This window comes from Lutzomyia longipalpis, chromosome 2 (genome assembly GCF_024334085.1).
Source record: "Lutzomyia longipalpis isolate SR_M1_2022 chromosome 2, ASM2433408v1".
In the NCBI taxonomy this organism is placed as follows: domain Eukaryota; kingdom Metazoa; phylum Arthropoda; class Insecta; order Diptera; family Psychodidae; genus Lutzomyia; species Lutzomyia longipalpis.
In genome coordinates this window covers 19758818-19771082 of record NC_074708.1, presented here as the reverse complement: position 1 = coordinate 19771082, position 12265 = coordinate 19758818, and the positions used below count along the sequence as shown (strand labels likewise).

Below are 12265 nucleotides of genomic sequence, written 5' to 3'. Positions count from 1 at the left end.
CAACTGCCAGAATTTGAAATTATAATAGATAAAAGTTACTATAATTTACTCTCTGATATTCTCGCAATCCGCAGAACTTAAGCTGTCTGAAAAACGCAGCTTATTGAATATACATATTATTCTAAAAACCTTAAGAATTTGGAAATCTTTTCTTTTTTAAGCTAGAGTCATGAAAATTGTCATAAAACATAAAGTTTGTTTCTTTAGTTAACTTGAAAGGTTGAAAACTTATAATTTTGATTCAATTAAACACATATTTTTAAGGATTGAACCAAAATGAATTGAATTATAAAAACTGAACAAAAAGAAAATTCTCTCAAATGAATCTATTTTGAAGAACCGGATAAATATTGGACAACCTTTTTTTTAGATTATAGGCTTTTATTATGGTTTCTTGTCAACTTGTTAGCTATTGTGAGCTGAATCTTTTAAATGTTATTACTATCTTGCCTCTTGCCTCCAACAGGATTCACTAAATAATAAACTTAGACTAGTCAACGCTCTTTTCATCAATGTTTATCTAAGCTCTCTTGTAGCAAATGAGATATTATACTTGAACACCTTTATTTGATGTAAACAAGTGGGTCCAGTAATGTGTTCATTTATGCATACATACAACAAGTGTCTAATTTTGCTTCAACTCCTTCAGCTTTAAACTTTCTCATGAATTTATCTAATCCAACTAAACAATCTAAAAAAAAATCAGAGTTTACCAAACACACAGATAGTCTTCAAGCTGACCTACGCAGTGATTTTTAAGTGCTACGATAAAATGCTCTGACAGTATATCTAAAAAATTCCGATTTATTCATGGAATTGGGATCACAACTATATAAGTTAGTGACATTTCTTAATTTTAAATATGGTCTGGATCCCAAGTTAAGGAATGTTTCATATTTTGTTGTTGTTTTTTTTATGCCTTCCACAGTTTCAAGGCCCATAATGTCTCTAGAAGCGATTACTGAGATCGCCCGGAGGCATTTAAAATTACAGAAACGTCTTGGACATTTGATGAAGCAGATCTCACTTGTTGACTGTGGTGTCCGGATGGGTTTTATATGTGGACCACCCCAGCCGCATTTTTCAGACCTACTGAAACTAATGCATCAGTTACATCTTGAAAAGTATATTAATGAAGGATGCACCGTCGTCGGTTTCAATGAAGAAATTTGTATCGTAAACATACCAAAGATTCTTGATTCATTTAAGGGGAAACTCCCGATATTCATCAATGTTTCTGGTGAACTTGAAAAACCAGTCATTTTGGAAACTTCTTCTCCCAGGATGCAGCAATTCCTCAGTGAATTAAGAGAAAAAATCAGTAATATTGAAGAGAATCGCATAGAATTCTCTTCTTGCGTAAGTCTTTCTGCTGTTTTGGGCTTTCTTGGAGGATACCCAATCATCTATTGGTGCGAATCCGATGATAATTGTCTGTCTATGGTTCCATTGAAAAAACTCCGAGCATCCATGCATAGTGAAGAAATCCTGTCGTTCACAGTTCCTGAAATATTATCAAAAACTCCAAAAATTCATTATAGATTGCGGTTATGGAAAAGTTTAATGGAAGAAAATGGACTTTCTATCCAAGAAAGTTATCATCGAGAGTTGACTGTTTCACTCTAACAATTCATGTAACTTTTATTAGTTTTTGATAGTCTATAATTCATTTTTTAACATTATATCATTTTAGACTTGAAAGCTTTGCTGATTCTTTCAATTGCATTGTAAGAATGCAACAGATCAGCCGATAAGTCTACACATTTGTAACGTTGGCACTTCCAGATGTTCATTGACAAAATTCTTAATACAACATATAATTAATGTACGAATGAAAAGATTGAGTTTAGGCACTGGAACTTGGCTGATGGCTCTTTATTCCAAGCATTTCGGAGACGTGCGAAAGGTGTAATGTATCAAATATCATGCCGGACATTGCTCGAAATGTTTTCAAAGCCAATGGGATGACCCGGTATACCTAGGAGGTCAACTTTTTAAAATCATGATCAGCAAGTCTCATGGTTATGGTAGATCACTTAAGAAAGTAATCATTACACATGTATTGAAGTGATAAAAATAAATTGAAAATTAAAAAGATTAAAGAACATTATGCACTTGATATGGGCCAAGTACCTAATTCGAGAAAACGGAGAAAACAATTTTGGCCTACCCAGTCTTGACAAAAATAACTACTTGTTTCTAGTCGATCAAAATGCACGGGTAGTAGATAAAGCCGAAAATAAGTAAATACTGAATTATTCCTTTATTAAAATTTATTTTTCCCTTGAAAGGCTTGAAAGTATATAGAATATATCTAACCTTTCTAACGGTTTTCAGAGGTTATAACGGTGAATTTCAAAAATTTAAATTTTGACATCACATCAAAATCCGAAAATTTCGTAAAGTGAATATTTTTTTGACAACAAACAAAGATTTGCTTTTCCAATCTTTATTGTATTTTCGGTTAAATAGAGTATTTTATCAATAATTTATCAGTGTTTAATGAAATATTGGAGTACAGAGGGTTGAATGGTGTTGTAGATAAATGGATATTAATAGTAAGTACAATGTTTTTGGGTGGAAAATTTCAGCGTCTTCCCCCAAGCCGCTTCAAACACACCATCATTTTTTGCTGTAAAACCACAATATAAATTCATAAAATACGGTATTTTTGGGGTACTCTTCGGCACTTTGTGTTTATGGGAGTCGTTTGTGGGGGAAAATGTTTCTTGGTAGAAAATCTGGAGTATAATGAACGTATAAAAAATCAAAAGGAAAATGTCAAATATGTATCGATTTGCAATAAGAAAATTACTCGCCAATTACTTCCTTCCCCATCTCCATTCTGTAATATGGTTCTAGTTAGAATTGTAAAAAAAACACTCAGTTGAGCCCACAAAGAAAACACGGAGTGACCGGCTATAGAACAAGCAACATTCCTTTCTAACCTCACTTCGGGAGGGGGGTATCTTCTGCTGGAACTTCCGGATCACATTTGCTGGGAGAGCAGCACACACCCACCTGATGACCATTTCTTTTGTAGTCTACAAGGCAAATGTAATTGATATGAATCCAGCTGATTTAAGAATGGTGTGGATGGGACACAATTCTATTATAATGGATGAAAATGCAACAAATCCATTTATCGCCCAGACATCCCTGCCATCGTCCATGGGACTTTCTGTGATGGATGATCTTAGCCAACAAACGCAGTCTATGGTAAATTTTGAAGTAAGCACCCAACTTTTTTCTGTACATTGTAATAATACTAGTTGAAATTAGATAGACACAATTTTCTCCTGGATGAATGTTGCTATTATGGTGCTTTTTGCCTTCTTAGCATTTAATAGAATATAATGTTAAATACTACCACAGTCCAGCTGGACTGTGATACTATTACCTTATCTATAATTTTATGTACATATTATTACTTTATCGATCTTATTATAAACACAGCTTAAACGGATTTTTTACCAGACATTCTAATTCCTTAATTAAACTTTACACCAGAAAAAATAGATTGCCTATGCAATTCAGAACATTCTGTAGTATATTTTAATTTTTTTTTTTAATGTATAGTTTAAAAGTTGTTGAATCACGAATCACTATCCTGTTCATACATTGAGTACGATGAACGGCGAGTGCGATATCGTAGAATCGTTTTTTTATGCGTAGCTTAACACAACAAAGTGTAGTTAGGCGTTAGTTTGATTTCTGTTAACTTTTTCTTAGTGTGGTGATATCTCATTGTACCACAGAATTGTATGTGACGTACCCAAAAATTGGGAATCAATTCCCCACGGTTGAGTGAGTGGAAAATTATTTTTATTTTAAAAAAGTCCTTCTCAATATTAGCCACTGAAGAAGACTCCGAGTGTGACCGAAAACTCTGGGAAAACGTGTAATTTTTCTGGGTAAGGTTTTTCCTCAGACGAAGAACTCAGATGTTATGATTAAGATAAGAATTGAGGTATTTGGAGTAGTTGTCACAGTTTCCATATTGCTTACAGGATTGTGGCGCCATATAACTTACTTTTTAAAATACGATTAATTATCCTCTTTTAGCTGTGATTCTACAAAGAAGCACACAGCTTCTGTGTTAACTCTTAAAATTCAATGTCGTCAGATTGTGATTAAATTTGGAATGAGCACAAATTAGGATCGCTACATTCCGAAAACGTTGGTTTATTCCCTCCAGAATAAGAACCCCATATAACATAACGAGGGCTACATTGTAAAAAAAAACGACTAAGTCGGCTAACTTTGTATGGACTCCGAACCGACTTAACCGTTTTTTTTTAAGATGTAGTCCTCGATAAGCCTATACATAATTAATAGAAGATTATGCAAAAACTTTGGACCAAGTTAACATAAAAAACACAAAATTTCAAAAACTGCATGAAATTTTTTTTAGAATATATTTTTAAAGCCCTGTATGTACTTCCACGAAATTAGCGTTTAAAGCATAAGGCTATGTACAAATATGTACTAATTGTTAGTATAATTTTTATTAACACTGAAACAGCAATATATCTATAAATAACACAAATGCATGATATTTTTTAAACTGCTTGTCTATTTTTTTAACGAATTGTTTTCTTTTCGTAAAAAATAATCTTTATTCCATTTATGCGCTTTTGAAAGATTTAAGCGGATTTTAGTGTGGTTTGTAAAAAAAAATGCGCATTTCGTTGCAATAAACTCAATGCGAGGAAAGAGATGAGTGCAAGGGAAAAATTTTAAAAAAAAGATATTGTGTGCTGCATTTCTTTTTTCTCCCCTTTTTCGGGGGAAAGGGATCGCGTTGGTAGATGATTGAGAGTGCATTGATTGCTATGGATGAAAACACGAAAGGTGTGCGTGCAATAAAGGCAAAGAGGGCAGAAAAGATAATTTGTAAAACGTGGACGTATTTTTTCTCTCTCCTCTATATGGTATCCACACTAACATCATCGTATTATCATCAGGATGTTAGTCCCATGATGGGTGTTGTGTCGGATTTCTCAAATGGTCAGGCATCGACACAACTTTCGGGCGAGCAGCACCAGTCGCTGTACAGTTTACCGGCTCATGTAACCTCGGCGGGTCCGATTCAGGTGCAGGTGGCGGCTGCACCTGTGAACAATTGTCTTGACGCGACAGCGTACAAAATTAATCCCATACCGCTGTCTGAGCTCGACAACGAGAGTCTCCAGGAGCACTTTCAACAGCAACAACAGCAAATCCTCCTAAACAATGAGCACCAGGGTAATTTTCGGTACCGTCCATTTGGACTTGATAATGGGGTTGAGATGGTATCGGAATTCGATATAAGTGACTTCATAATGCAGCAGCAGCAACCACAGGTGGATAGCAGCGATGAATTCTCCATGGGAGCTGTATCCCCAAAACAACAATCAATTGCCACGCAAACAAGCCTTGATTGTAAAGACACATTTAGAAAAATAAGGCCTGTTAAAAGGCCGGGATTGGTTCTAAAGACACCTATTGCGTACGAAGGAAATGTCGATCCCTCAGAAATTCCTATACAAAAAGACGGCATGGGTAGGTTGTGTTTTTTTTTTATTTTATATTTTTATTCTAATTTATTATTAAATATATTTTTTATTTTATATTTTACATAGAAGAATATTCTATGTTATTATCTTTTATATTTTTTTATTGCAATTCGATATTTATTTTAACAAAGAAAGCAATTACGAAAATATTTGGGGGATTAAATGAATTATTTAAGAGTTTGAATTATTTTGTAATTTTTTATCTTTTATAATTTGTACAATGTAATCAAACAAAACATTTTTCTCCACTTTTGGGATTACACGCTGCAGTAGAAAAGTTATATCACATAAAGTTTCTATCATACACAACCATTTTCATTTGGAAACTGTCAATGCTGTTGCACCGCTTATTCAATGTTTTTTTTTTGATAATATAGGTTACAAGTAGTTAAACTTTAAATTCTTATGCAACAAATACTAGCTAAACGCCATAAAATAATTGTACATATTCTCTTAATCTTGTTAGTTAAACAAAACTTACCTGAATCGTCCTAGAATACAAAAAAAAACATTTCTCTAATTTAGTAGACAAAAGGTTTAAATTAAAAAAAAATGAATTGCTAAAAAAAACTTTTGGCTGAGAAGCATTCTTAAGGTTTTAGCTGGGTTCTTTTAAGATACCTACAGCCCTAATATTTATCAAATATGTATCAAAAAAGATTTCTTTGAGCTAAAGTCTTTTTTTTTTCTTTTCACTGTTCAAAGTATAAGTTTGTTTTTTGGATAAAATTTTAAGGATAACAGATTATTTTCCCTTAGATTTATCATACAATGATTTATAATCACATTTTAATTTACATTAGGATATTACAATTAATGGACTATTTTTTTTTTATTTCTAATCTTCCCCAAAATGTACGTTCTGGGACGAATCAGAATAATATAATGCCTAAGAAATATCACACAAAAAAAGTAACATGTCTCGATTTTAAATATTTGCTCGCAGCTGTTTGTGAAAAGTGTGGCGCCATTGGCGTAAAGCACTCTTTCTACACGAAAGAACGACGTTTCTGCAGCATGTCCTGTGCAAGGAACTTCGGCACGAGTTCAGATCGTAAAAGCATCATGGAAGCATCAACATTGGAAGATTTTGAGTTATCTCTGAAAGCATCAACTGTTCCCAATACAAATTACAAATTTATGTACAAACCGGTGAAGGAGTCATCGTCGAGCAGTAGTGAATTGTTTCGTGATGTGATGCCACAGGAAGAGATGCCACAATTGATGCCTGTTAAAATGGAACCAATGTGTGTGGAGGAAGAAAAAATTGAAACCGTACGACGACGTCCAGGTGATTCATTTGATTGGACTCCTGAATTGGGGAAAGAGGACTTTGTAGCGGCACCAGTTACGTGCTTTCGGCACGTTCCGGGGTACGATGTGTGGTCAAAAGTTTCAGTGGGTATGAAAGTGGAAGTAGAAAATACTGACTGTGATAAGGAGAGTCAAATGACAACAGCTGTTGCCGGGTATGTTCCTCATTCATTTTGGGTGGCGTCATTGCTACGTATTCAGGGGTACAAGGGGCTCCTCCGCTATGAGGGCTTTGACGACGATGCCAGTCATGATTTCTGGGTGAATCTATGCTCATCGGAAGTTCATCACGTAGGGTGGTGTGCTACACGCGGAAAGCCTCTCATCCCCCCAAAGACAATAGCAAAAAAGTATTCGGATTGGAAAACATTCTTGACGAATCGCCTCTCCAATGCTCGCACCCTTCCGACGACATTTTACAACAAACTCAGTGAGAGCTTCAAGTCACGTTTTCGACCTGGACAGCAGTTGGAAGTGGTGGACAAAAATCGTATATCCCAGGTGAAAGTGGCCACAATTCAGAAGATTGTGGGAAAGCGATTGTATGTGCGCTACTACGATGATGTCGATGACAATGGGTTCTGGTGTCATGAGGATTCTTCACTTATTCATCCTGTTGGATGGGCAACAACGGTTGGCCATAGAATATCTGCCCCTATGTACTACATGAATCGCATGGGTCAGGCTAATGATTCAATGATTGAACTTATGCCTGATGACACAACGCATGATCTCTTCAAGATGAATTTCACTTACGAAGAATACTATTTAGATGGCAAGGTGTCCTTGTTCCGAGAAGGAATGAAACTCGAAGCAATTGATCCCCTTAATCTCTCGTCAATTTGTGTTGCAACAGTGATGGCGGTTCTCAAATTTGGCTACATGATGATCCGTATTGACTTCTACGATCCTATAGCGAATGGTACTGATTGGTGAGTATATTTTACGTATGAGACATACCTTTATTCCACGACATTTCTCATATTTCTTTTTTCTTACAAAGGTTCTGCTACCATGAAAAATCCCCGTGTATTTTTCCTGTGGGCTTCTGCGCGAGAAATAATATTCAGCTGACCCCACCGGCGGGCTATACACCTAACAAGTTTAACTGGGATGATTACTTGAAGTCTACCGGTAGCCCGGCAGCTGGAGAGGAACTTTTCAACATGGAAGTGCCACATCACAAATTTCAAGTCAGAACCTTATATTTGCCTTATAGTCTGCCAATTTTTCAATCAATTCTTTTCTTCAAAAAGTTCTTTTTTTATATTTGAAAAGTATCTTCAACTTCATAATATGAAATTCCTTAGTTAAAATTGTATTAGAGCAGTATAAATTTTCAAAGAAAAAAATGCATTTTCAGGTGAACATGAAAATCGAATGTGCGGATTTAATGGATCCCCGTTTGGTGTGCGTAGCTACGATATCGCGTGTCGTGGGACGTCTGTTGAAAATACATTTTGATGGGTGGGAAGACGAATACGATCAGTGGTTGGATTGTGAATCGCCAGACATATTCCCTGTTGGTTGGTGTGTGATGGTGAAGCATCGACTTGAGGGTCCCAAATTAATGTCTCCATTGAAGCCAATTCCAGTAAAGAAACGAAGTAAAAAGAAAGGGAGAGGTGAGTAAATTTAGATGAGAGTTGTGAGTTGTGGATTTAATTGTTTTTTTGTTTTATAACTTTCACAGGGAGAAAAGGAATGAAAAATACCACATCTCCATCAACCCCGAAGGTGGAAAAAGAAAGTGTGAATAAAATAGCGAGGAGCATAGAAAGGCGACCGGAAGGTTCAAAATTCACCCAAATGCTATCCATAAAGAAGGAGCAGTCTCACTCGGAGGATGAGGAGGAACTAAGTGGTGGTGAGAGCGACATCTCCGAGCAAACAATTCAGACCGAACATAGTGATACATCATCTTCGTTTGCCACTGTCAGCAATTCTGAGAAAATCAAGCCGGTAGCTCCATCTTCGTCATCCACATCTCCACTTTCCAATCCACCGTCCGAAAGAAAAGCAACAAGCTACATCGGGGTTTGTATTTTTTCTTTCTCTATTTTACATTACATATTTTTTAAGATTTGAATTTTTAAAAATAAGTTCCTTTTTATTTGTGATCTACAGAACTCTTTAGTGAGCAGCCCAAAATATATCCCACGACTGAATGCTATGGGAAGCTGTCCAGATACCGCACCACCACCGGCAACGGGGAGTGATATGGAATTGTGTCCTGATGTATGGAACATCTTTGATGTTGCAACATTTCTGCGTGTAAATGACTGGACAGCATACTGTGACACCTTCAGTCGCAACAAAGTAGACGGAAAGCGTCTGCTGGAGCTGACAAAAGACGAGATAATCACGATGCTTGGAATGAAAGTGGGGCCCTCACTTAAAATTTATGATCTCATTCAGCAACTGAAGTGCAAGCTAAATCCCACACAATCCAGGCGCATCAAAAACTTTTTATAGTATCACTAAATAATTTATGATGTGTTCTTTTGTGCGCGGCAAAAACACAGTGTAAATTTGAGATCTAAAAATTGTTTTAATAGCTTTGTGCACCTACCTACCTATGTGTATGTATATAAAATGTAGTCGTAAGGGTGGGTATAGAGATTTAGCAAGTTGTCCTAATAAAACATTGGTATGTTTTCATGTACTCACCACCCACAGCCAGAACTTCAGACACGAGGCAAGAGATAAGCAATTTGTCTATTTTTTTTTTTTGATCAAAATCCAGTGATTTGCCTCCTGCGAGACTCACTGCAGTAATTTCTTTTGGACGTTATAACATCAAATGGGAAATAAACTGAATCAGGGATTAGTTGTATAAAAAAAAACAGCTGTGAGGAAGTGTGGAGTTGTAAATAATTTAAAAAATGCCATATATAGTGCAGTTGTCCGGAAAATCATTCTAAGGCATCCCTTTTTTTGTAATTGAAGTCTCAAAGAAAAAAATAATGTATATTTGCAGCACACTGAATGAAAGTAGAAAATATAAGTTATTTAGATATCAAAACTCTCAAAATGAGTGTCTTTCTTATGAATGTCTCTTATAAGATTCTTCTAACGCCTATTAATCTTACTTTTTTTTTACATTAAATTAGATGCATATTAGAAAAGAATTAGGCACCAAAACATACTCAAAATGAATAAGGTCCTTCACACAAAAAGGGCGTGTAAAATCCCCAACCATAAAAATTTCAAAAATTTAATCCCAACCGTCAAATTTTCTGCGAGCCCCAATTTCCGCACAAAGCGGCTCTCCGGAGCACCCGTAAGTGTCACAGGTGCCCCAAAAACGTGTTTTGTGAGAAAAAATTGGCGGAAAAACAAGGAAATCACGAATTTTGTTGAAATGCAAAAAAAAGTTCGTTAAAGTTCAAATTTTATTATTTATATACCAGACGTTATATGGCGCTGTTTAGTTTGCATAAGATAAAATGAGACAGTGCACGTCACTGATACTGTTTCACTCCCACGGAAGGTTTTTCGCAATTTTCTCGCGTTTTCCGACAAAATTTCATGGAAAAATCGGGTTTTTGTGACCAGGAAGCGACGCCGCGTCGATTCGCATCGTCAGTTCAAAACTCTCAAAATCCGCGCCAGAAAAAGTCGTGCAAATTCCACAAAAAAATCCGGCGAGTTGCGCCCCCAAATTTTTACTGAACGTACTTTGGGCCCCCCTGAGGCATCCGTCAAGTTTTGGCGCCCCAAAAATGAGTCTGCTCAGAAAACGTTATTTTTATGTATTTTTTTGGTTTCACCGCGAAAATCAGAGTACTGTGCCAAAACCCCTTGGCGGCTGCAAGAAAATACTATTTTCTGTTATACTTTTCCGACTTTTCCTTCCACAGAACCGCCTCTGATCCTAGGAAACCTTACCCGGCGGAGAAATCCTGGAAAACGTGAGAAAATCGCGAAAAACTAAATATTCCGCCAGTATTTTCAGTCAAATTTTGACTGTGCAAAAATGGCGTGCTCCGAGTATCAGTTAAATTTTGACTGTTTTGTATTGCACAGTAAAATTTTGACTGCCCATTGGAGGACGCCGAGCCCGCGAATTCGATGTTCGAAACGCAGAACAACCCATTTCTCCGGCGAGACAGAAATAGTTTGCTAAAGAAAAAGAAAATTTTGACCAAAATAAAACTGGTGTGTTGCACATAACTGTACCTATGGGAGCTCTGAGTAATTTTGCATAGCTATGAATTAAAATTGAATAGAGAAAAGTGGTGAAAAATCTATTAGATGTTTCCGCCCAGTTCGCGGAACTTTACAGTTCGGTGAAATAGCGTCATCCACACGGGCCTCAGCTGTTTCCCGCCACCAGAAATCTTCAGAGTCTTCGCGAGTTCACGCTGTTCGATGTGAGGTGCATTTTTTCGGTGGAGAAAAATCTCACAATTTTTGTACTATTCATCACTTTGACATAGTGAATCAGTGTTTGGTGGTTTTCTGTGTGTTGTGAACACGAAATTGCCCCAATCGGCTAATTTCTGTGACCTACAGAAGAACATTTTCCAATACCTTTTTCCCCGGGTCAAAAGAGAAAAATCTAGTGCTTGCGGCGTGTTGTGTGCAAAATGTCAATTGTGGGTAACAAGAGTGATGAATTTGTTATGATGGAGGCTCTCCAAAAGAGCGACGAGAAATTCATGTGAGTATAGCGAGTTTTTTTTAATCCATCTGTAGTATCCCGAAAAGGGAGGGGTGGCCTGAAGGAAGAATGGTCTTGAGTTTTTTTTTCTCCGCGGGCGGCGTTCGTTTTAGCGTGTGATCACACGGTATGCGCCGCAGCCAGTTGGCGGCCACACACTGTCGCTGCCGGCGACGCACACATGCAAGGCGTGCCTGAAAAAAAAAGAATACAAAATTTGAGGCATGAAATAGAGCCCTGATTGGAATTTGCCATTCTGCGTCGTATTTTGCTACACATTTACCTGCCGTGCGCGTCTCACATTACCCACAGTACACACACACACATGCACGCACCGCAAATATCTAATGCAAAATTCTTGACGTCGCTGTCTGACCATCTGTGGGTAAAAAATCCACATTTGTCGCGTGTGATAGAGAACAGGCGGCATATATTTGCATGTGGCGGCAGCCGCAGCTACATGCAAACACCCTCGCAGGCCTCTCCAAACACGCATTTTCTTCAGCTGTTTTGACCACCCTCGCAGCTTAATCATTGCGCCACATTCTGTGAATCTCCCAAACCGAATTTTATATCTACATAAAACGTTTTGCTGACGATTTCCGGGCACAGCCGCCTGGTGCGAGTGGCGAAGTAACCTTTCCGAGGAAGGTCGAAGAAATCTCAATAGATATCCGAGTAAAGCACAGCTGACTCAAGTCGAAAGTGATTTTTCTTAAATTAGTTG

At 37.1% G+C, this 12265-nt stretch overlaps 2 protein-coding genes and 1 long non-coding RNA gene across 5 annotated transcripts in view; all 3 read left to right on the top strand.

Annotated features, from left to right (window-relative positions):
• Positions 1–386: 386 nt before the first annotated feature.
• On the top strand, positions 387–2102 carry LOC129789504 (uncharacterized). The gene is made up of 2 exons (XR_008750458.1): positions 387–836; positions 929–2102. It is a non-coding gene; the product is annotated as an uncharacterized LOC129789504 (long non-coding RNA).
• A 299-nt stretch (positions 2103–2401) lies between these two features.
• Positions 2402–9906, top strand: LOC129789304 (polycomb protein Sfmbt). 3 transcript variants are annotated; one of them, XM_055826024.1, is made up of 8 exons: positions 2402–2558; positions 3044–3231; positions 4968–5544; positions 6505–7804; positions 7876–8065; positions 8236–8497; positions 8566–8909; positions 9000–9906. In XM_055826024.1, the coding sequence occupies exons 1-8, from the start codon at positions 2546–2548 to the stop codon at positions 9345–9347; spliced, it is 3222 nt and encodes a 1073-aa protein (XP_055681999.1). In that variant the 5' UTR covers positions 2402–2545; the 3' UTR covers positions 9348–9906. The 3 variants fall into 3 exon arrangements, with proteins under 3 accessions (XP_055681999.1, XP_055682000.1, XP_055681998.1); XM_055826025.1 differs by lacking the exon at positions 3044–3231 and having other exon boundaries at positions 2416–2558; XM_055826023.1 differs by lacking the exon at positions 2402–2558 and having other exon boundaries at positions 2863–3231.
• A 1013-nt stretch (positions 9907–10919) lies between these two features.
• The window catches only part of LOC129789363 (uncharacterized), a 28111-nt gene continuing 26765 nt past the window's right edge, over positions 10920–12265 (top strand). Inside the window, exon 1 of the mRNA XM_055826144.1 lies at positions 10920–11538. Within this exon, the coding sequence (XP_055682119.1) occupies positions 11465–11538 (74 nt within the window). The 5' untranslated portion in view covers positions 10920–11464. The remainder of the gene's footprint in view (positions 11539–12265) is intronic.